The sequence below is a fragment of the Dendrobates tinctorius genome, unplaced genomic scaffold (genome assembly GCF_039654945.1).
Source record: "Dendrobates tinctorius isolate UK_male_01 unplaced genomic scaffold, ASM3965494v1 ptg000014l, whole genome shotgun sequence".
NCBI lineage: Eukaryota > Metazoa > Chordata > Amphibia > Anura > Dendrobatidae > Dendrobates > Dendrobates tinctorius.
This window is the reverse complement of record NW_027361682.1, coordinates 7,608,052-7,631,897: the sequence shown is the minus strand read 5'-3', so window position 1 is coordinate 7,631,897 and position 23,846 is coordinate 7,608,052. Positions and strand designations below refer to the sequence as shown.

Here is a 23,846-nt window from a genome sequence, read left to right as displayed (position 1 = left end):
CTGAAATAACAAAAAATTTAGAACAGTGGCAACGTGTGGAGCATAGGCCAGACTTGGTGGCACGTGTTTTTAAAATTAAACTTGATTCCCTATTAATGAAGTTAGAAGCCCTATAGTCATCATATGGCTAATGAAGGGAGAAAAGTTCGACCTCCAATGCCAAAAAAGCATAAGCTCAAACAATTAAATAAATACCAGGTGGAAAAACAGAGCATGCAGTAAAGGTTATTTCAAGTTTTATTTAAGTAAAGTACTACAAACAACGTGTATCTAATAGTGTACATTTTATGGACAAAAGCAGACAGTATCCACCCACAGTACCCCAAACCTCCATAATGATGGAAAATGATCCCAAGCTATGTCCCCGGAAAATATTTCAACCCCACAGTCAATACTGATATTTAATGCCCAGGCACAATGGCCTAAATATAATTGCAATAAGATAAACAAATGGAGGGCATCAATGTAGAAAAATAAACCGCAGTATGCAGCTGCGGTATAAAGGTGAGGAAGTGAAATCCCAGGGGCACTTACCGGGAGTGGAGGTAAAGGGGAACCAGGCTGTACCACCCCCGACGCGCGTTTCGCGGCGTCTCAGGCCGCTTTCTCAAGAGGGATATGATAAAAATGGTCCATCAGGACCTTAAAATAGCCCCTGACCCTGGCCATGTGACCCGAATTAACCAATAGAAAAACGCTGTCAGCGCATGCGCCCCAATCACCGCCAAAGCACAAGGTACAAATAGGACCTTGCGAGAGCCCCTGACCTCAGTCATGTGATTTACGGCTGGCCAATAGTGGAGGCACTACCGGCGCATGCGCCCTAGACCCTGAAAGTCCTGCGATGCACCACAGGCATCAAGTGTCGCTGCACACAATCCGGGATATAACCCGGATGTGCGCACCACACATAGAGATGCCGGGCGCAGAGCAGGGCCACGGAGCACTGAAGGCGACGCGCACGGCCAATCACCAAATGGCCAGTGCCAAAGATAGATAGAATCAATGGGGCAGAGGGCTGAGCACACAACAGATATATGTGCAAAAAACCTTATAATTCAAACCACTAAATTTAAGTGGCAAGAAATGTACCAATATTCCCAGCCACATATATATAAACAAAAAATAGTAATCAGAACACCACAATATATATATATATCACAATATAGCCAATAACAATTAGAGCGGTATAAGATATGAACTGTACACAGTAATGGATGCATAGTACAATATATAAAAATACAGGATATAAATAAGACAGAAATATACATTTATCACAATTATAGAGAGGCATCCAGTATTGTGAAAAGTAGCACTGTGGGCGCTTGCAGATGACCAGTCCAATTGTGTAAACAATCACGTCACAAATCCACGGGCAGGGGGAGTGCTGTATGCTAAAGATAAATAAATATAGAAAAAAATTTTTATTAGTTAAAAACAAAAGATAAAAACAAAAAATAAAAACCAAAAAGGAACTGCCACGGAATCAAATGGGGGATACGGAATATGGAAGCAACAAAAGGGAAAGGAAAAAAAGGAATCTCACAAAGTAATTGAGACAGGGCCAATGTCAGGAATTCGGAGTCCCCTTGGAATCAGATCCTTTCGTATATATTGGTCCAGGAACTCGTGGTTCCACCAAATGCGGGTTCTCTTACGTAACAATTCCTTAAATTTAAATATAACTTCCTGTATATCCTTATTGGAGCCAACATATTCCCCATCTGGGTTGTCCTGAAGCACATCACTTAATTGCGTATGCCACGTGAGGTCACGGGCTCGAAAATCCATAATAGGAATAGGGATAGCTGTGAAAAACACAGAAACAATTAATGAAGTTAGAAGCCCTATAGTCATCATATGGCTAATGAAGGGAGAAAAGTTCGACCTCCAATGCCAAAAAAGCATAAGCTCAAACAATTAAATAAATACCAGGAGGAAAAACAGAGCATGCAGTAAAGGTTATATCAAGTTTTATTTAAGTAAAGTACTACAAACAACGTGTATCTAATAGTGTACATTTTATGGACAAAAGCAGACAGTATCCACCCACAGTACCCCAAACCTCCATAATGATGGAAAATGATCCCAAGCTATGTCCCCGGAAAATATTTCAACCCCGCAGTCAATACTGATATTTAATGCCCAGGCACAATGGCCTAAATATAATTGCAATAAGATAAACAAATGGAGGGCATCAATGTAGAAAAATAAACTGCAGTATGCAGCTGCGGTATAAAGGTGGGGAAGTGAAATCCCAGGGGCACTTACCGGGAGTGGAGGTAAGGGGGAACCAGGCTGTACCACCCCCGACGCGCGTTTCGCGGCGTCTCAGGCCGCTTTCTCAAGAGGGATATGATATATATATTATGCCACATGTCCGTGTCCAAAAATCTACGTTGGTCTGACCACCAGAGAGCTGAGGACACGTGTTCGGGAGCATGTGCGGGACATTGGCGCGGCTAGGGTGGTGTCCGATCCGGCTGACTTGAAGACGATCCCCCGACACTTCCGATCACATCATAATAGTGATGGGAGTTTGTTGAAGGTGAGGGGGATTGACGTATTGCATATGGGCATCAGGGGTGGTGACAACAAGAAAATACTTGCACAAATGGAAACAAGGTGGATTGTGGAACTGGATACCATGACTCCAAGGGGACTTAATGAACATCTCAGTTTCGCTCCTTTCTTGTAACCCCTGTAGCATGCAATAAATAATAATTTTTTCCTGACATTGGCCCTGTCTCAATTACTTTGTGAGATTCCTTTTTTTCCTTTCCCTTTTGTTGCTTCCATATTCCGTATCCCCCATTTGATTCCGTGGCAGTTCCTTTTTGGTTTTTATTTTTTGTTTTTATCTTTTGTTTTTAACTAATAAAATTTTTTTTCTATATTTATTTATCTTTAGCATACAGCACTCCCCCTGCCCGTGGATTTGTGACGTGATTGTTTACACAATTGGACTGGTCATCTGCAAGCGCCCACAGTGCTACTTTTCACAATACTGGATGCCTCTCTATAATTGTGATAAATGTATATTTCTGTCTTATTTATATCCTGTATTTTTATATATTGTACTATGCATCCATTACTGTGTACAGTTCATATCTTATACCGCTCTAATTGTTATTGGCTATATTGTGATATATATATATATATTGTGGTGTTCTGATTACTATTTTTTATTTATATATATATGTGGCCGGGAATATTGGTACATTTCTTGCCACTTAAATTTAGTGGTTTGAATTATAAGGTTTTTTGCACATATATCTGTTGTGTGCTCAGCCCTCTGCCCCATTGATTCTATCTATCTTTGGCACTGGCCATTTGGTGATTGGCAGTGCGCGTCGCCTTCAGTGCTCCGTGGCCCTGCTCTGCGCCCGGCATCTCTATGTGTGGTGCGCACATCCGGGTTATATCCCGGATTGTGTGCAGCGACACTTGATGCCTGTGGTGCATCACAGGACTTTCGGGGTCTAGGGCGCATGCGCCGGTAGTGCCTCCACTATTGGCCAGCCGTAAATCACATGACTAAGGTCAGGGGCTCTCGCAAGGTCCTATTTGTACCTTGTGCTTTGGCGGTGATTGGGGCGCATGCGCTGACAGCGTTTTTCTATTGGTTAATTCGGGTCACATGGCCAGGGTCAGGGGCTATTTTAAGGTCCTGATGGACCATTTTTATCATATCCCTCTTGAGAAAGCGGCCTGAGACGCCGCAAAACGCACATCGGGGGTGGTACAGCCTGGTTCCCCCTTACCTCCACTCCCGGTAAGTGCCCCTGGGATTTCACTTCCCCACCTTTATACCGCAGCTGCATACTGCGGTTTATTTTTCTACATTGATGCCCTCCATTTGTTTATCTTATTGCAATTATATTTAGGCCATTGTGCCTGGGCATTAAATATCAGTATTGACTGCGGGGTTGAAATATTTTCCGGGGACATAGCTTGGGATCATTTTCCATCATTATGGAGGTTTGGGGTACTGTGGGTGGATACTGTCTGCTTTTGTCCATAAAATGTACACTATTAGATACACGTTGTTTGTAGTACTTTACTTAAATAAAACTTGATATAACCTTTACTGCATGCTCTGTTTTTCCTCCTGGTATTTATTTGATTCCCTATTAGCAGACATTAATAATGGATTATTTGGAGAGGTTAACACAGCCGTCCATGTCATTGAGTTTCAAAAGCGTGGTCTTCCACACGCACATAGTTTAATAATCCTGGAAAACAATTCAAAATTAAGAAATGAGGAGGACATGGACAACATAGTTTGGGCAGAAATTCCCAATGAAACAAAATACCCTCAGCTCCACAACATTGTTATTAAAAACATGATTCATGGTCCCTGTGGAGAAGCCAATCCTAACTCTCCCTGTATGGATAATGGGAAGTGTACCAAAGGTTTCCCAAAAAAATATCAAGAATATAATGTCAAGCAAAAGGACGGCTATCCAAGTTACCGAAGAAACATTGGGAGAACCTACGACCATCATTCAAAAACAATTGATAATTCATGGGTTGCTCCATACAGCCCATATTTGCTCAAAAATACAACTGCCACATTAATGTGGAAATTTGTGCCTCTATCCAAAGTGTTAAATATTTGTTTAAATATGTATACAAAGGACACGACAAAGCTAATATTGAAATAGCTCAAAGAGACATCAAACATGATGAAACAAACCAATTTGTCGATTCGAGATACGTCAGTGCACCAGAAGCTGCATGGAGAATATTTGCTTACCCAATGCATAAACAATCTCATGGCATCATTCACCTAGCGGTACACCTGCCTAACTCTCAGCCACTATATTTTCATGAAGGTGATCCCATTGACAACATTCAACTAAAGCTCCACAACAATTCCACACTAATGGCGTACTTCAATCTTAATAAGATCGACCTAAATGCACATCAATATTACTACCGAGAAATCCCGGAGCACTGTTTGGAAACAAGGCACATGGGAACCCAGAAAGCGACAAAGCGTTAAAGTAATTGGAAGAATGTATACAGTTCATGTAAAAGACCAAGAACGATATTATTTAGGTTTGTTACTATTGCATGTAAAAGGTGCAACAAGTTTTGACAGCATTAAATCCGTCCATAGGGTTACACATCAAACATTTAATGATGCTGCAGTAGCACAAGGATTGTTGATAGATGACAATGTCAGGAAAAATACTATAATAGATGCAACCATTCTGAATATGCCTACACAACTTAGGGAAATGTTTGCTTACATTTGTGTTTTCGGCCCACCTACTAATCCCCTAGAGTTGTGGAAGGAGTTTAAGGAACATTTTTTAAAAGACTACTGTCATAGATACCACAATAACTCAGAAGATTGCATCAATTGTGAAGGGTATGCTATGAAAGATGTGCAAGATGTGCTGCTAATCCATGGGAAGTCTTTTGGTGATTTCAATTTACCACACGACCAACAAACAAAACAAGTTGACCTCAAGATGAGTACAATAAGGAATATGAGTTAACAAGGACTGCAGAGATGAAAAAAACTCTGAATCAGGAGCAACGTTTTGCCTATGAGGCCATAGTTCAAGCTTTGTAAGACATCACATTAACACCCAAGTGCTTCTTTACTGATGGCCCTGGTGGCAGTTGAAAAACCTATATATACACCATCTACTCATGCATTATGTATGAGGACAAGGAGACCTTGTCTCACCTGCAGCCACAACAGGAATAGCGGCTATCTTGCTACGAGGACGAACCATGCACTCTCTCTACGGCATACCAATTCCTATCAATGAAACTTCTGTTTCCTGGATTAAAAGTGATACCAACGCTGCCAAAAAATTACAACATAGTAAACTTTTTATCATTGATGAGTGCACAATGGCCAAAACCATGCTTTGAATGTCATCGATAGACTTCTACGTGATGTCATGACATCCCATATTGCTGACAAAAATAAAGTACACTTTGGAGGTAAAGTTTTTGTTCTTGGAGGAGACTTCAGACAATGCCTTCCTGTACTTGCTAATGCCACAAGAACAGAAATTGTAGATTGCTGTGTTAAATATTCATAACAATGGAAAAACTTTACAAGACTGTCGCTATTGAATAACATGCGGTCCAGGGATCCTGAATACAGCAGTTGGTTGCTTAAACTCGGAAACGGTGAACTGTCAAATGAACATGACCTTGGTGATGATGTCATAGAAATTCCTCCTGACATGCTATCCACTGGCTGTTTAGTGACCGACCTCTTTGGACAAAACATCATTACCATAAATGTCAATGACACAGATAGTGTTAACACTGTAGCATCACATGCAATACTCTAAAAAATGAAGATGTACACCTTCTCAACTCTCAAATAATGGATAGAATAAGTGGCGAGTACATTTTATATACAAGCGACGATTCTGTGGATGCTGATGAAGCTGATGACCATGAACAATACCCAGTTGAATTTTTAAATTCACTGACGCCATCGGGAATGCCACCACGTCGACTCCAACTTAAAATGGGCACCATTGTCATGCTACTGCGAAACCTCAATACCAACAAAGGTCTGTGCAATGAAACTCGACTGATTGTCACTGCCTTACACCCCAACATCATACAGGCGAAAGTGAGTACTGGCTCAGCTGAAGGGGACATTGGATTTATTCCACGCATAGATTTATGTCCTTCCGAGACTGGGTTACCCTTTAAATTAAGAAGACGACAGTTTCCAGTCAAGCCTGCATTCGCCATGACTATTAACAAGTCCCAAGGACAGACCCTCAATCGAGTGGGTATTTACTTACCTGAACCAGTCTTTGGTCATGGGCAGCTATATCTTGCTTTCTCCAGAGTGAAGCAACGCTCATATGTCAAAGTGAAAGTTATTAATACACCGCTTCAAGGAAAGTTCTTAGGTAATAGTGATAACATTTTTACAAGGAATGATGTTTATAAAAATGTTTTAAAGTAATATATTGCATTTGTAATATGATTAACATATACATGATTTAGAGGTGGATGATAGATAAATATCTCATAGATATACATACATAGTATTATAAATACATAGATATTTAAGATATAAATATCACATAGACATACATACATAGATAGATAGATATATGCACATAGACATAGATAGATTATAGCTAGGAGATATAGATTGTGTGATATATACATAAATATTTCATATTGTAAGGTGATCACTGGGGAGATATTAGTCATCCAGTTTGTAAAACTTGGCAATATAAACCCAGATTTAATGCTCCGGTGTCACAGGTGCTGAGAGACTTAAATTAACCTTAACAGGACTGGGTCTTTTGTGAGCAGCTAAAGAGATGGGTGGGATGGCTGTTCACCATATCTCCACCCCAGGGTGTGGTCCATAGAGATAAATAGATATCAGATATTGATAGATATATACTGTAGCTACATAGATATAGGTAAATGCTATGTAGATATGAACTACATACATAGCTGCTAGATACATGTCGCATACATTGATAGATGATAGGTCCAGATAACATACATCAATGATACATAAACACATAAATAAGTCATAGATTGAAATCACAGACATACATTAAGACTGTGTGCACACGATGCGATTTTTAAGCGTTTTTGCCACGATTTTCTCCGCGAAAATGCTTAAAAAACTATGGCATTCCGCACATGCTGTGCTAATGCTGCGATTTTTTCCGCGGCGGAATCGCATCGCGGAAAAAAACGCAGCATGCTCATTCTTTTTGCGGAATCGCCGCAATTCCGAAAAGAATTGCCGCGATTCCGCACCCATAGGAATGCATGAGATCCACTTACTTCCCACATGTGGCTATGCCCACCATGCACAAAGTGAGCGGCTCATGTGCGGATGGTACCCACGGTGTGGAGGAGAGAAAACTGTCCTCCAGGTCCTGGGTACCATATCCCTGTAAAAAAAGAATAAAAAAATACAGTTTATTCACCTTCCGGCGTCCCGCGCAGCCTTCCCGGGCCTCAGCAATGCTGCCGTTCCCAGTAATGCCTTGCGAGACCTTTGATGACATCACGGTCTCACTATAATGTAGCGGTCCCTATTCCTCGCGAGACCGCTACAGCATCGCGAGACCGCAACGTCATCAAAGGTCTCGCAAGGCATTACTGGGAACGGAAGCATCGCTGAGGCCCGGGAAAACTGCTCAGGTCGCCGGAAGGTGAATATAACCCGATTTTTTTAAATTATTTTTAACATTAGATCTTTTTACTACTGATGCTGCATAGTCAGCCTCAATAGTAAAAAGTTGGTCACACTAGTCAAACACTATGTTTCACGAGTGTGACCAACCTGTCAATCGCATTCCAAGCGATGCTTCAAATCACTTGGAAAGTGCTTGAATTTCACAAGTGAAAATCGTGGGAAAAACACGGAAAAAACGTGCAAAAATCGGAAAAAGACGCAAAAAACCCCGCACGTTTTTCCTGGGAAGAAATGCGGGTTTTTACTGCATACATAGGCACATACCCTAAATATAGACTGAGACACAGATGACAGGAGAGAGCACAGACAAAATAACTCAGCACATGGTGAAAAGAGAAAGTAGATAGGTGGGTGAGCCCTTGGGGATGACAGGTTCTCAGTGCGGCAAAGCCTGCCCCCATTGGGACGTCACTGCCCTCCCGATGCAATAGCATCGGGCCTCCATCTAGTATGTATTTATATATATATACACACATAGATTATCTGTTTAAATACTCCTATGGGGGTATGTTTAAGATATCTTTACATTTGATATACTGTATATGCTTGTATTCATCATTATGTATTTATTTATACTTTTCTATTTTCATTTTATTTTTAGCACGACCTTTGCTTGTCTAGGCTGACGTACAATCTTTAAGGATGGGTCATTTTCCTTGATCTATTCTCATGCAAATATGCCTGCCCATAGTTTTTGTCCTTATCCAACATGACTTCCGTGGTGTGCGCATGTGTGGGCGGCCCGTTCTGCCTGCGTCACTAAAGGCCTCCTTACAATGGTGCTGCATTCCACTGTCGTCAGAGGGACTTCTCATTTGGAGCGCATCGTCAATGGATGACCGGAAGTGACGCTATGGTGGGTGGAGTTTTGCCTCACATGTGCCGCTGGACCGCGGCACACTAATCCCTCACACCTGGACATCAGGATATAAATACACAGCATGACTTCCCTATCACCCCCTGAGGAAGCCCAGTGAGTGAAACGTGCATCGGGGTACGGTCCTGGCTGATCACTGTGCACTCTCACCCACATCACCTTCATATACTGCCCTATGTCCCGCACTTTAGTTAGGGATTATTGGCTTATTTCTACCCTCCTTTTGTGCTTGCTTCTCTCCTTTCTTTGGCATTATTGATTATATAGATCCTGTGCCTATATTGACAAACTTTAGAAAGGAGTTTTACTTATCCGTTGGTTTATCTCACCGACGCTTGGTACTCACACTGTTTGACTCCACTTCTTTATGCGCTGGTGTGACTTCCTTCAGATAATTTATTATGCATGCATAATCTTGGGCTGCTTGGGGTTTGGTGCCTTAAGCATTGTGCAGTGTGGCTCAGTTCAGGTTTTCACCCCTTTGTATCCTCACCTACATGATATTGCTATTATTACTAAGATCAGTTTTATTGTTTGTGTCTATTATTCATGTCTTTTGGATTTTGTGTAATAAAATATATATCTTTTTAATCTATGTAATCTAAAATTGTATTTATCGTTGAGGGAATCATGCTCCTCTGTTTTTGTACTATTCCGTAGTGTGCAGTAAATTTCTGTGATCTCTATAACTGTTAAAAAGCTTTTTAAAAATGTGTAGTCCTTCATTTCTCAGAGCACTATGTGGTCTGTGAACATTTCTGTGATCTGTAAACCTGCTGAAAAGCTTGTAAAAATTTTGTAGGCCTCCATTTCTCAGATATGTGTTACAAGGTGGCACGAGGGGGGAGTTATGGCTGAGTTACTTAAAGGCAGAGTCCACAGTAAGTAAATCCAAGAACACGGCTGCTGTCCAACAGGGAATAACTTTTAATAAACGTTGATTAAAAAAAAAAAAAAGATTACAACGCTGGCTTCCTGCTCTCTCCCTGACACTATCCACTCTCTGGGATCTGGACACTTATAGTCTCTTCAGCAAGAGGCCCTTCTGAAGACCTGAGGCCCGTGTTATGGTCCTTAAGTCCTTAGTCTGGGGCAGCAGATTTTCTCCCTTCTGAGAGCCTGGCAATGCTCTGTTGTGTCCCTGATCTTCTCCCTACTGGGAGTCTGGAAATACCTCAGCTCAGGTCACACACCTGTCCAGGCCAATGTGGCCGGGCTACTGACCAGGAGCAGCAGCTTCCAGCTGTATTTTCTGCTGCTGGCCAAGCTCATATCATTACGGCCTGGTTCACATTGCATTAGGGGCATCCGTTTAAACGGATGCACTAACAATCATGTCATTTTTGACATATTTTGTGCCCTAGCGCTAACGGTATGCACTAACGCATGGTAGCATTTCATTACCATGCACTACCATGCAGAGTGCTGACAGGTTACTGATCCCTCTGTGACTTGCCCCCTAGTTTGCATAATGAATATCTGTACATACTGAAGAAAAAAAAAAACTTTCCTTCTGCAGGCAGGTGCCAGCCATGACACTTGCGCTGCAGCATAACCATATGTTTACTTCCTAATAATAATTGTGCTTGAGGTTATTCAGATAGTACAAAAAAAAACAATTTTAAAATGGTGCTCGCCGCACCTGCGCTGTAGCAGGTATCGGTGTCTATAGAAGTGATCTGATAGCTGTTACTGCGCAGGCGGAGCCATCTTGCTGGAGAAGAAAACAAATTTCCTCCTCCCAGATGGCTCCACCCACTCCTGAGCAGTAGCAGCTCTCGGCTGTCTCCGATAGCTGTTACTGCGCATGCCCAAGATTTCTTTTCTGCGAAAAACATTTCCCACACATTGAACATAACAATAGCTTCTCCCCTGTGTGAGTTCTCTGATGTTTGGCAAAATCATATTTCTGAGAAGAACATTTCCCTCATTCTGGACATGAAAATAATTTCTCCCATGTGTGAATTATTTGATGTTTCACGAGATGTGCTTTGCTTACATAACATTTCCCATATTCTGAACATGAAAATGGCTTCTCCTCAACGTGCATTCTCTGATGTGAAACAAGATTATTTTTCCTTTTAAAACATTTCTCACATTCTGAACATGAATATGGCATTTGCCCTGTGTGAATTGTCAGATGTCTAACAAGATCTGTTTTCTGAGTAAAACATTTCCCACATTCTGAACATGAAAATGGCTTCTCCCCTGTGTGAATTCTCTGATGTCTAACAAAAGTTGTTTTGTCTGTAAAACATTTCCCACATTCTGAACATGAAAATGGCTTCTCTCCTGCGTGACGTCTCTGATGTTCAACAAGATGTGATTTCTGACTAAAACATTTCTCACATTCTGAACATGAAAATGGCTTCTCCCCTCTGTGAATTCTCTGATGTCTAACAAATGATGATCTGTTTCTATAACATTTCCCACATTCTGAACATGAAAATGGCTTCTCCCCTGTGTGAATTCTCTGATGTATAGCAAGACTTCTTTTGTCTCTTAAAAGTTTACCACATTCTGAGCATGAACACGTCTTCTTCCTTGCGTGATATCTTTGATGTTTACCATGCCTTTGGTTATTTTTATTTTGTTTAAAAATCTCTGATGAATCAGTAGAAAGAACCTGGTGAAAGGGATCAGATGATACATCTATGTTGTGAAGGGCTGGAGGAATATCTTGGATAATGACATACTCTTCATATGTATCTGGTGTGATACTACGGTCAGCTTTAACATCTGAAAATATTATATGTTCCTTTGAGCTCCTGGTACAGTCATCTGTCAAAAATAAAACCATAGATATTTTTCAATAACAGTGCCTTTTTGGTTTATTAATTCTGATATACATTTTACAACAAGTGTTTATTAAAGTGTCTATACAATTGGTAGTAAAATTAGATTTTGGTTTTAACAAAAGACGTCAAACAACCCCAATTCCAAATACATTGGGACACTGTATAAGATGGAAAGAAAACAAAGATGCAATGATTTGGAAATCTCTTAACCCTCTCACGACATATCATATGACATATATTTACGTCATTTGTCATATCCTCCTCCGGAAGACCGCACTCAGCTGTCATGTGTCTTTAACAGCTATTAATTTGTTAAATCTGACTGTCAGTCTCGGACAGCGAGATTTAACACGTGTCAGCAGGGCGCTCCTATCAGCGTGCCAGTGGCATGATCCAGGATGCTGATGAATTGTCATGACAGCCCAGCAAAGGGTCAGCAGAAGACCTCTGTGCTATCATTATGATATTCCTGTATCATAGTTATAGGAGATAATGATTTCATAATCATAATAACAATAATGATAATCATAGGAGATAATGATTTCTGCTATACACAGCAATGCTGAAGCTCTGCTATGTATAGCACAGGTGATCAGATGATCACAGCTTCAAGTCTCCTAAGAGGAATATTAACCCCTTTACCCCTAAGCATGGTTTACATGTTAATTACCGGGCCAATTTTTACAATTCTGCCACTGTCCCTTTATGAGGTACCACATATACTCGTGTATAAGCCGAGATTTTCAGTCCATTTTTTTGGGCTGAACGTACCCCTCTCGGCTTATACAAGAGTCATATACCTGGGGGTCGGCAGGGGAGGGGGAGTGGGGGTGTCAGAGATCATACTTACCCCTGGTGCGGTCTCTGCAGCCCCCCGCTTCTCCACGGTCTCCCTTCCTGCCTTCAGCAGTCACGTGGTACTGCTCATTAAACTCATGAATATGTGCATATTCATGAGTTTAATGAGCAGTACCACGTGACTGCTGAAGGCAGGAAGGGAGACCGTGGAGAAGCGGGGGGCTGCAGAGACCGCACCAGGAGGGGGTAAGTATAGCGATATTCACCTGTCTGGGGTACATTGCTGCTCACCGCTGTCTGCTGTGTCCTGTGTCAGTGACATTTAGGCAGCAGAGGGCGCGATGATGTGGTTAGTGCGCGCTGCGGCCTCTGCTGGCTGAACAGTCACTGACACAGGAAGCGGCAGACAGTAGTGAGCAGTGATGGACCCCGGACAGATGAATATCTCAAGTGCCAGGTCCTGAGCAGGAGAGGTGAGTATGGCATTTTTATTTTTTTGCAGCAGCATATGGGGCATAATATATGGAGCATCTTATGGGGGCAGCATATGGGGGCATATTCTATGGAGCAACATATGTGGGCATGTTCTATGGAGCAGCATATGGGGGCATATTCTATGGAGCAGCATATGGCGGCATGTTCTATGGAGCAGCATATGGGGGGATTATACTATGGGGCAGCATATGGGGGCATAATCTATGGAGCAGCATATGGGGGCAGCATATGGGGGAATATTCTGTGGGGCAGCATATGGGGCGTATTCTATGGGGCAGCATATGGGGGCATATCCTATGGAGCAGCATATGGGGGCATATCCTATGGAGCAGCACATGGGGCGGCATATGGGGGCATATTCTATGGATCAGCATATGGGGCATATTCTATGAAGCAGCATATGGGGGCATATCCTATGGGGCAGCGTATGGGGACATATCCTATGGGGCAGCATATGGGGGCATATCCTATGGAGCAGCATATGGGGCAGCATATGAGGGCATATTCTATGGAGCAGCATATGGGGCATATTCTATGGGGCAGCATATGGGGGACATATTCTATGAAGTAGCATATGGGGGCATATCCTATGGGGCAGCGTATGGGGACGTATCGTATGGGGCAGCATATGGGGGCATATCCTATGGAGCAGCATATGGGGGCATATTCTATGGAGCAGCATATGGGGGCAGCATATGAGGGCATATTCTATGGAGCAGCATATGGGGGATATTCTATGGAGCAGCATATGGGGGCATATCCTATGGGGCAGCATATGAGCGCATATCCTATGGGGCAGCATATGGGGGCATATCCTATGGGGCAGCATATGGGGGCATATCCTATGGGGCAGCGAATGGGGGCATAGTCTATGGGACAGCATATGGGGGCATAGTCTATGGGGCAGCATATGGGAACATAGTCTATGAAGCAGCATATGGGGACATAGTCTATGGAGCAGCATATGGGGCATATTCTATGGGGCAGCATATGGGGGCATATTCTATGGGGCAGCATATGGGGGCATAGTCTATGGAGCAGCATATGGAGGCATATTCTAGGGAGCGACATATGAGGGCATAATCAATGGAGCATCATATGGGGCATAATCTATGGAGCATTTTATGGGGCATAATCTATGAGGCATCTTATTGGGGCATAATCTATGGAGTATTTTATGGGGCATAATCTATGGAGCATCTTATTGGGGCATAATCTATTGAGCATTTTATGGGGGCATAATCTATGGAGCATCTTATTGGGGCATAATCTATGGTGCATCTTATTGGGGCATAATCTATGGAGCATCTTATGGGGGCATAATCTATGGAGCATCTTATGGGGGCATAATCTATGAAGCATCTTATGGGGGAATAATCTATGGAGCATTTTATGGGGGAATAATCTATGGAGCATCTTATGGGGGCATAATCTATGGAGCATCTTACAGGGCCATAACCTTTATGGAGCATATAATGGGGCATATTATTCTATGTAGCATCTTATGTGGGCATTATTAACTTTTGTGCAGCATTATATGGGGTTTATTTTGTATGGAGCATCTTATGGGGCATATTCTATGGGGCAGCAAATGGGGGCATAGTCTATGGAGCAGCATATGGGGCAGCATATGGGGGCATATTCTATGTGGCAGCATATGGGGGCATAGTCTATGGAGCAGCATATGGGGGCATATTCTAGGGAGCGACATGTGAGGGCATAATCTATGGAGCATCATATGGGGCATAATCTATGGAGCATTTTATGGGGCATAATCTATGAGGCATCTTATTGGGGCATAATCTATGGAGTATTTTATGGGGCAAAATCTATGGAGCATCTTATTGGGGCATAATCTATGGAGCATTTTATGGGGGCATAATCTATGGAGCATCTTATTGGGGCATAATCTATGGTGCATCTTATTGGGGCATAATCTATGCAGCATCTTATGGGGGCATAATCTATGGAGCATTTTATGGGGCATAATCTATGGAGCATCTTATGGGGGAATAATCAATGGAGCATTTTATGGGGGAATAATCTATGGAGCATCTTATGGGGGCATAATCTATGGAGCATCTTACAGGGCCATAACCTTTATGGAGCATCTTACAGGGCCATAACCTTTATGGAGCATATAATGGGGCATATTATTCTATGGAGCATCTTATGGGGGCATTATTAACCTTTGTGCAGCATTATATGGAGTTTATTTTCTATGGAGCATCTTATGGGGCCCATCATGAGCTGTATGGAGCATTATATGGGGCTCCTGATTCAATATTAATTTTACTTTAATTGGATTTTATTTTTGAAATTTACCAGTAGCTGCTGCATTTTCCACCCTAGGCTTATACGCGAGTCAATAAGTTTTCCCAGTTTTTTGTGGCAAAATAAGGGGGGGTTGGCTTATACATGTATATACGGTAATAACTCTGGAACGCTTCCATGGATCCCGGTGATTCTGAGAATGTTTTCCCATGGCATATTGTACTTCATGTTACTGGTAAAATTTCTTTGATATGACTTGCATTTATTTGTTAAAGAAAATGGAAATTTGGCAAAAATTTTGAAATACTGTATGTCACACAAAATAATTAATAAGTAGCCTATTCCACAAGTCTACATTACATCAGTACAATTTTGGAACCAACATGTTTTTGTTAGGACACTATAAGGGTTAAAGGTTAAACAGAGAATTCTCATGTTTACAACACCTTTTTGTTTTTTTAGGGGCCACATCACATTTGAAGTGACTTTGAGGGGTCTATATGATAGAAAATACCCAAAAGTGACACCATTATAAAAACTGCACCCCTCAAGGTGCTGAGAACCACATTCAAGAAGTTCATTGAGGCTATGTGCACACGTAACGGAACTCTCGCGGAAATTACCACGAGAATTCCGGAATTCCATTCCGCAGGAAAATCGCATTTTAAATTCCCGCGATTTTCTGGCGGAAAAACTAGCATTTTGCAAGCGTAATTAGCTTGCAGAATGCTACCGTTTTCCAAGTGATCTGTAGCATCACTTGGAGAACTGATTGACAGGTTGGTCACACTCGTCAAACATAGTGATTGACGAGTGTGACCAACGTTTTACTATTGAGGCCGCCTATGCAGCATCAATAGTAAAAGATAGAATTTAAAAAAAAAAAAAAATGGTGTTATTCTTACCTTCCGACGTCCCGCGTAGCCGTTCCCAGTAATCCTTTGCGAAAATGCCCGCGATGGCGTCCGTTCTCGCGGGATCGTGACGTCGCGCGAATGACCGCGAGACTTCGCGATCCCGCAAGAACGGACGCCATCGCGGGCATTTTCGCAAAGGATTACTGGGAACGAAAGCGTGGAGAGAGGCGGGAAGGCTGTGCGGGACGTCGGAAGGTGAGAATAACAATATTTTTTATTTTAAATTCTATTTTTTACAGGGATATGGTACCCAAAATCCGGAGGACAGTCTCCTCTCCTCCGGAACGTGGGTACCATCCGCAAATGTTCTGCTTACTTTCCGCATGTTCTGCACAGCCACATGCGGGAAGTAAGCGGAACAATACATTCCTATGGGTGCGGGATCGCCGCGATTCCGCAAAATTAATGAGCATGCTGCGTTTTTTACCGCAAAGCGATTCTGCCGCGGTAAAAACCGCAGCATTAGCACAGCATTGCGGAATCCCATAGGAATGCATGGGATGCTTATTTTTCGTGTTTTCGCGGCAAAATCGCACGGTTAAAACCGCAGCGGAAACGTGAAAAAAACGCCACGTGTGAACTCAGCCTAAACCTTCAGGTGCGTCACATGAATTTTTGGAATCTTTAAAAAAAAATGAACATTTAACTTTTTTTCACAAAAAAATTTACTTCAGATCCAATACTTTTTATTTTACCAACGGTAACAGGAGAAATTGGACCCCACAAGTTGTTGTGCAATTTCTGTTGAGTACGCCTATACCCCATATGTAGGGGAATACTACTTTTGAGGTACAGTGTAAAGGTCAGAAAGGAAGAGGCGCCATACTGGAGTTCAGATTTTGCTGGAATCGTTTGAGGGTGCATGTCACATTGGCAGAGCCCCTGAGGTGCCGGAACAACAGAAACCTCCTAATGTGAACTCATTTTGCGAAGGAGAAAATAGCTAATGAAATCAATTATTAACCTTACATAAGCTAGTTCAGATGTGGTATGACATGATGGCTTCTACATCCTGCTGACTACGCCCTGGAATCCTTGGAATGTGAAGTAGATACACTGAACACTGAAGACTATATATGGAATGGCGTTAGCATGGAACTATCACAGACTGACACCATTGCTGTTCAGGAGTTGTGTGACGTCCTTTTACTGTCTGTTACATGATCTTTTGTTCTAGTAATAAAATTCTGTTTTGTGCCAGATCCTGCCAAGAGAAGAGAACACATCTGATTTCTATATCCGATTTCCCTCTTCTAAGCATGCACTCGGCTCATATTTATTAGGTCAGGGATAGGCAATCGCATAGATCTCACCTTAAGAGATCACCCCGACATTCTTGGTGCAACAACGTGGGGCCACTGAGGTGGTACGCTCACCAGACATCGACACCTGGCTTGGATTGAGGGGGAACGTCCAGGGTGGCTTGAATTGGAGACGTATCACCTCCATGAGAGCACGGTGAGTCTGCTGATTTCCTTGTCAATCTGTAGTACTTGCCTGTGTGACTCAAGCCAGTCTGTGTAGTTCCGTACTCATGTTTGCAGGATGTTTGTGTCACCATGACACGGTGGGGTGTGGGATACATACCCTGGGGGGCCCTAAAGAAGCCACGGCTACTGGCTGTTAGGAACGCAAACTGTGGTTGATTGCCTGTAACCTGTTGTATGTACGTGTATTGAGAGAGTCACTATTCTGGGCTATCTGATTTCTGTCTGTGTAGTGGCAAGCAGGGGGGAGAGGAGGTGATCTGTGGTAAGTTGAGCGCAAGGCTCTGTGTGCTCCCAGATTCTCTATGTGGTTCCGAGTGCAGAGGCATAGTGGGCACAAGAAAACAGGCAGGCACCTCTTCGAACCATAGCACTGCTCACAAGGTCTGAAACAGAAATCTCAGCTACAGAGGACGCTCAGTTTTTTTTGTGTTCGTCCATCTAATTATGCGTTTGTGTGTCTGAGTGTGTTTTCTCTCTTCCAGGATTTCCAGTCCCACCTGTGACAACAAGCGAGGAAAGGGGAGGTAGTCTGTGCCCTGGTGAGCACGGGTTCTGTGTGCTCCCAGGTTCTCGATGTGGTTCCAAGTGCAGAGGCACAGTGTGGTCAAACCACGAGTGTGCAAGACAACAGGCAGACACCTCTCTAAATCTCTGCACTGTGCACAGATCTGGGGTGGGATCTCTGGTGACTGAGAACACTCCATCTCTTTTTGTTTGTCTAAAGGCAGCGAGATAATAGAAAAGCTTTACGGTTCTGTAAGGCTAGGTTCACATTACGTTTAATCAGGCCGTTCAATGCATAGCGTTGACAGGCTAGTTAGACGGTAAGCATAACCCGATCGCGTTAAGCTATACCCACTAGAGCAGATGTGTCATCTGTGCTAGTGGTGACGGAGCCTCAGATGCTGCAGCCCGCATCCAAGGTTCCGTCACTGAATGTCGGCACGTCGCGAATGTGTGCCGCTTTACGGCATGCGTCGCGATGCGCCTGACAATGGAGGGCAATGGCAGCGTTAATGGACTGCATTACACCGCGTTATGCCGCGGTGTAACGCAGTCCGTCTAATGGACTGCTAAAACAAAATGTGAACCCGGCCTAAGGGGGGGAAATGTGAAGATGGCAGATTATACTGCAAAAATTTGTCTATGGAAACTTGGGTGGAGGAGGAGAGGAAAGATGGGAAGGGAAATGTAATGCATTTACTTGTCCCGCCCCCACCTGCTCTAGTTCTGGTGACAGTCGTTGTGCCCGGAGGTCCAGCCCCCATTGGAGGCCATCTTAGGACACACAAACCACACCCCATCCAGCCACCAGCTGCCATCGGTGGCCATCTTAGGACAACCGAGTCACATCCCGAGAAGGCCCTGGCTGAAACCACATCGGTGCTTGCAGAGGCCTGAAAGAGTCTATAAAGTCAACACCAGCACCTGGTATACCAAACTATGGATTTGTCTTTTACTCTTTATCAGTAAAAATGATGGCTACGCAGCTGGAGTTTTATGCACGGAGAGAAAATGTGTCCTATTGGATACTATACAGCGAAACTGGACTCTGTTGCCCTTGCCTCACTGTCCTGTCTCAAAGCCGTTCATGCAGCTCACATCCTCTTGGATGAGACAGCGGATATAACTCTAGGACACCAACCTTTTCTCTACGCTCCCCATGACATACAAGCCATCCTCTCCCAGACACAGCCTCAGCACCTGTATACTCAGAGACACCTCAGACTCCAATGTTCTCTTCTCCTTCCAAGCAATGTAACGCTGAAGAGATGTACTGTGCTTAATCCATCCACCCTACTTCCTCTTTCCAGGGGGGGATCCTGTGGATCTCAACCACCCATGGCCAGAGACCCCCAAACCTCCAGCGACCTTTTACCTGATGCACTGGGCCCCTTCAGTCATGACAGCCTGGAACACATGCTATCGGAGACTCAATATTTACTCGAGATATCGGAAGCACCGCTACCAGGAGCCGACCTTGTGGTGTATACAGATGGATCCAGGTATGCTGATGAAACTGGATGATTTCACACCAGAATGGTTGTAGTGACCCAAGAAGAACTTCTCAGTTGGATCCTTGTCACCTTCAATGTCAGCAAAGAAAGCCAAACTCCAAGCTACCGAAGCAATTCGCCAGCTAATAGAGGATCTGACGCGCCCGAAGGTGATAGCAGTCATTAAGACCAACACTCATGGCAAGTTGAGCTCTGCAGAAGCAAAAGGAAACTACTTGGCAGACCAGATGGCAAAACGGGCAGCCCTGTGGGACCCAGGGAAAGAGGAAGCATGGATGTATGTGGTCATGAGAAGTAAAAACAAGGATATGCGAGACTCAAAATGTCCAAGGTGTTCTGAGGAAGGAGACTGCCTTCTACACACCTGATGTGGTTGTGTTCTTGCCTTCAGCCCTTTTGGGTGAAAGTGCTCAATCTGATTCAAGAAGTGTTGTGGGTAAATATTGTGCATAACGCGCTGACTTGCCTCCTGGGATGTATGGATGATATTGCTACAGATGAATGTGGGAAACTGGCTATTGCAAGATTGCTATATACTGCTAGGAAGCTTATTGCGATGCATTGGTTAGATGAAAAACCACCACCCCTCTCTTGTGTGACATGCACATAAGGAGCTGTCTTGCACCACGTGCCCATACTAGAAAGCGCCTGTCTTAATCCTGCTCATTTAGACAATGTTCATATGTTCAGGTTTTAAATACATTAGATAGGGACTGCTTCAATACGGATTACCTTGACGAGGTGGAGCAGCTTGGCATACATTTTTTTGCAAAAAAACATATCGACTAAATACCCTGTATTTGTTATTACCTTTTATCAGCACTTGCTGACTACTGTTGTATGTCTTACTGCAAGGTATTTTTGCACATTTGTCATTCTGTGCTCTTTGTTTGTGTTTCAGTCAGGGTGGTGTGAACATTGTCCAACAGACTTGTTCACATTTGTGCATGTCACATGTGTGTTTTTTTCCCGTTATAGCATGGGCCTAAGGGTAGGTCACAGAGGAAAGAACCAGATGCATGACACTATCAACAAGTACTATGTGGCACTGGGCATATCTATGCCAATACAAGGCTACACCAAGTCCTGTCTGGTCTGTGCCTCTTGCAACACAGGGAGAACAGCAAGAACACCCCAGAAACATTTGGCAAAGCCCCTATACCCCTTTCAGAGTATTCAGGTCGACAATATCCAGATGCTTAAGGCCGAAAGATTCGAATATGCCTTGGTGGTGAAGGGACATGTTCTCAGATGGCCAGAGGCCTACCCAGTAGCCAGCGTGACAGCCAGGACCATGGCAAAAACACTTATGACAGAAGTGGTTTGCAGATATGTTATGTCTGAAGTTGTGGAGAGCGAACAAGGTCCGGCCTTCACGGCAGCAATCACAAAAGAACTTTGGGACACGGTCAGGGTGGGACTGGGCTTACACACACCCTATCACCCGCAAAACAGCAGTAAGGTTAAGTGACTCAATGGCACCCTCAAAAACAAAATTTTCAAAATTAGCCAGGAAGTGTCTTTACCCTGGCCGTATATTCTCCCAATTGCTCTATATTCTGTCTGAAACACTCCCCTGGGGGGTACACAGACTGACACCCTATGAAATTCTTTTCACCGGCCCACCCAAGTTAGGATGTCATTTCCCTCAACAGCTTAGTGCAGGACAAGATGGGTTGGTAAATTTTGCTATTGCATTAACCAAAGAACTGTCAGTAACACATGCAAAGGTTCTGTCTTCCATTTCAGATCCTGACCAAGACGAGTCCGCCCACAGCTTGCAGACCACGGACTTAATCCTGGTCAAAAAGTTCACCAGGAAATCGCCGCTCGAGACCAGATATGAGGTGCCATACCACGTACTCCTAACAACACCTACCTCAGTGAAACTCGAAGGGAGACCAACATGGATCCACGCCTCACATTGCAAAAAAGTGGACCAACCACCTGAGCAATATATATCATTGCCATTACCTACCTAACACTATTCAATTTATTAGATGGGGATAAATACATCTGACTTCCACAAATGTAAAGACTGCACCAAGGGGGGGTGTAAAGGCTTAGCATTGCTTCAGGTGCCATGATCCATGTTTGCAGGAGCAGCTCTCTGGTGTCAGCCACTTCTGGTGATTGGAGTCATGTTGCTGTGCTATCTGCGCTGCGGTGTGAATTTTGGCAGCGGTGTCTGGGAGCTAAGTGCTGTGTTTTCTCCTTGTTCCTTTGGTGTTTGTCACTGTCCCCTGTGTTGTATTATCTGCAGTGGTGATGCTAGTGTGGCGCCCCTGAGGCTCAGTCGCCACAGAGCTACTGCACCTTCTCCTAAGGTGTGGTGCCCCACCATCCAGGGAACTTGGAGGCTCCTGACCACGCTCCAACACTCGCACCCCACACAATAGAGTAGTTCAGCACAAACACATTGCGGCTCCTTGCTTAGCGAGAAGCAGAGCACCTTTGGTGGTTCCCATACTGCAGATTCTAGGGTATTCAAAAGCAGGAAAGAATTGTAAAAAAAAAAAAAAAAAGTGTCAGAATTTTTTTTTTTTATATATGTATATTTTTTCCTCTTTTTCTCTGGGGCCGTAGGAGGATTTTTTTTTTTTAAAGGAGATTAAGCAATTGTCTGATCGTGTGGAGCAGCTCACTGCTGAAGTGTGGGGAATTTCCGCCTATCTCGATCATTCACATGCTGCTGAACCAAGGATCCCTACTCCTGATGTGTTTTTTGGGGATCGGTCTAAATTTTTGAATTTTAAGAATTGTATATTATTTCTTGCCTTGAAGCCTAATTCATCGGGGAGCTCTGCGCAGCAGGTTAAAATTGTCTTCTCTTCGCTGCGCGGCGATCCCCAGGATTGGGCGTTTTCTTTGACACCTGAAGATCCTATTCTGACTAATGTGGATGCATTTTTTCAAGCCTTGGGGTAGTTGTATGATGAACCTAATCCTATTGATCAAGCTGAGAAAGCCCTATTGGCATTGAACCAGGGTCAGGATTCTGCAGAGTTATACTGTCAAAAATTCTGAGAGTGGGCGGTCCTTACTACCTGGAATGATGGTGCCTTGGCAGCTCTCTTTCGGAAGGGTTTGTCAGAAACCGTAAAAGATACTATGGTGGGATTTCCTGTTCCCTCTGGTCTTGACGATTCTATGTCATTAGCCATTCAAATTGATCGGCGTTTACGTGAACGCAAAACTACACGAGAGGAGTTGCCACCTTTTGGACAAATGTCTGAACCTATGCAATGTGATAGAGTTTTGTCTAGGGCGCAACGTCAGGAGTTTAGAAGGCGTAATAAGCTGTGTTTTTTCTGTGGAGACGTCACTCATATTATTTCTGTCTGCCCAAAACGAGAGAAAAGTTTTGCACACACATTTGCTGTGGGCAGTATACAACCTAAGTTTCTTTTGGCAATTACTCTGATCTGCTCCTTATCCACATTTTCCACAAAGGCTTTTTTGGATTCAGGAGCAGCGTTGAATCTGATGGATTTGGACTTTGCTAAACGTTGTGGTTTTTCCATGACGCCTCTGCGGACGCCTATTCCTTTGAGGGGTATTGATGCTACTCCTTTGGCGGAGAATAAACCTCAGTTTTGGACCCAGGTGACGATGCGAGTTGCCCCAGACCACCAAGAAAATTGTAAATTTTTCGTGCTGCATAATTTGCATGATACTATTGTTCTATGTTTTCCTTGGTTGCAAACTCATAATCCAGTTTTGGATTGGAAATCTGGGTCTGTGGTGAGTTAGGGTTGTCAGTGTGTTCTTAGGGATGCTCCTGTTTTCTCCACCTCTCCTCAGTCTCATGATATTCCTAATTACCTAGCCGATTTTTCTGATGTATTTAGTGAGAGCAAGTCTGCGTCTTTGCCTCCTCATAGGAGTTATGACTGTGCAATTGAGTTGATGCCTGGGTGTAAATTTCCCAAGGGTCGGCTTTTCAACTTAT

General features: G+C 43.4%; 1 protein-coding gene and 1 long non-coding RNA gene across 3 annotated transcripts in view; both read right to left on the bottom strand.

Moving 5' to 3' along the window:
• Window positions 1-219: 219 nt before the first annotated feature.
• Window positions 220-7,996, bottom strand: LOC141074246 (uncharacterized). Of its 2 annotated transcripts, none has more exons than XR_012227163.1 (3): window positions 6,795-7,996; window positions 1,547-1,808; window positions 220-1,394 (listed from the first exon to the last, which is right to left on the bottom strand). It is a non-coding gene; the product is annotated as an uncharacterized lncRNA (long non-coding RNA). The 2 variants fall into 2 exon arrangements; XR_012227164.1 differs by lacking the exon at window positions 6,795-7,996 and adding an exon at window positions 5,705-6,788.
• Window positions 7,997-8,219: 223 nt separating this feature from the next.
• The window catches only part of LOC141070663 (uncharacterized), a 45,405-nt gene continuing 29,778 nt past the window's right edge, over window positions 8,220-23,846 (bottom strand). Inside the window, exon 5 of the mRNA XM_073559570.1 lies at window positions 8,220-11,885. Coding sequence (XP_073415671.1) covers window positions 11,032-11,885 — 854 coding nt within the window. The 3' untranslated portion in view covers window positions 8,220-11,031. The remainder of the gene's footprint in view (window positions 11,886-23,846) is intronic.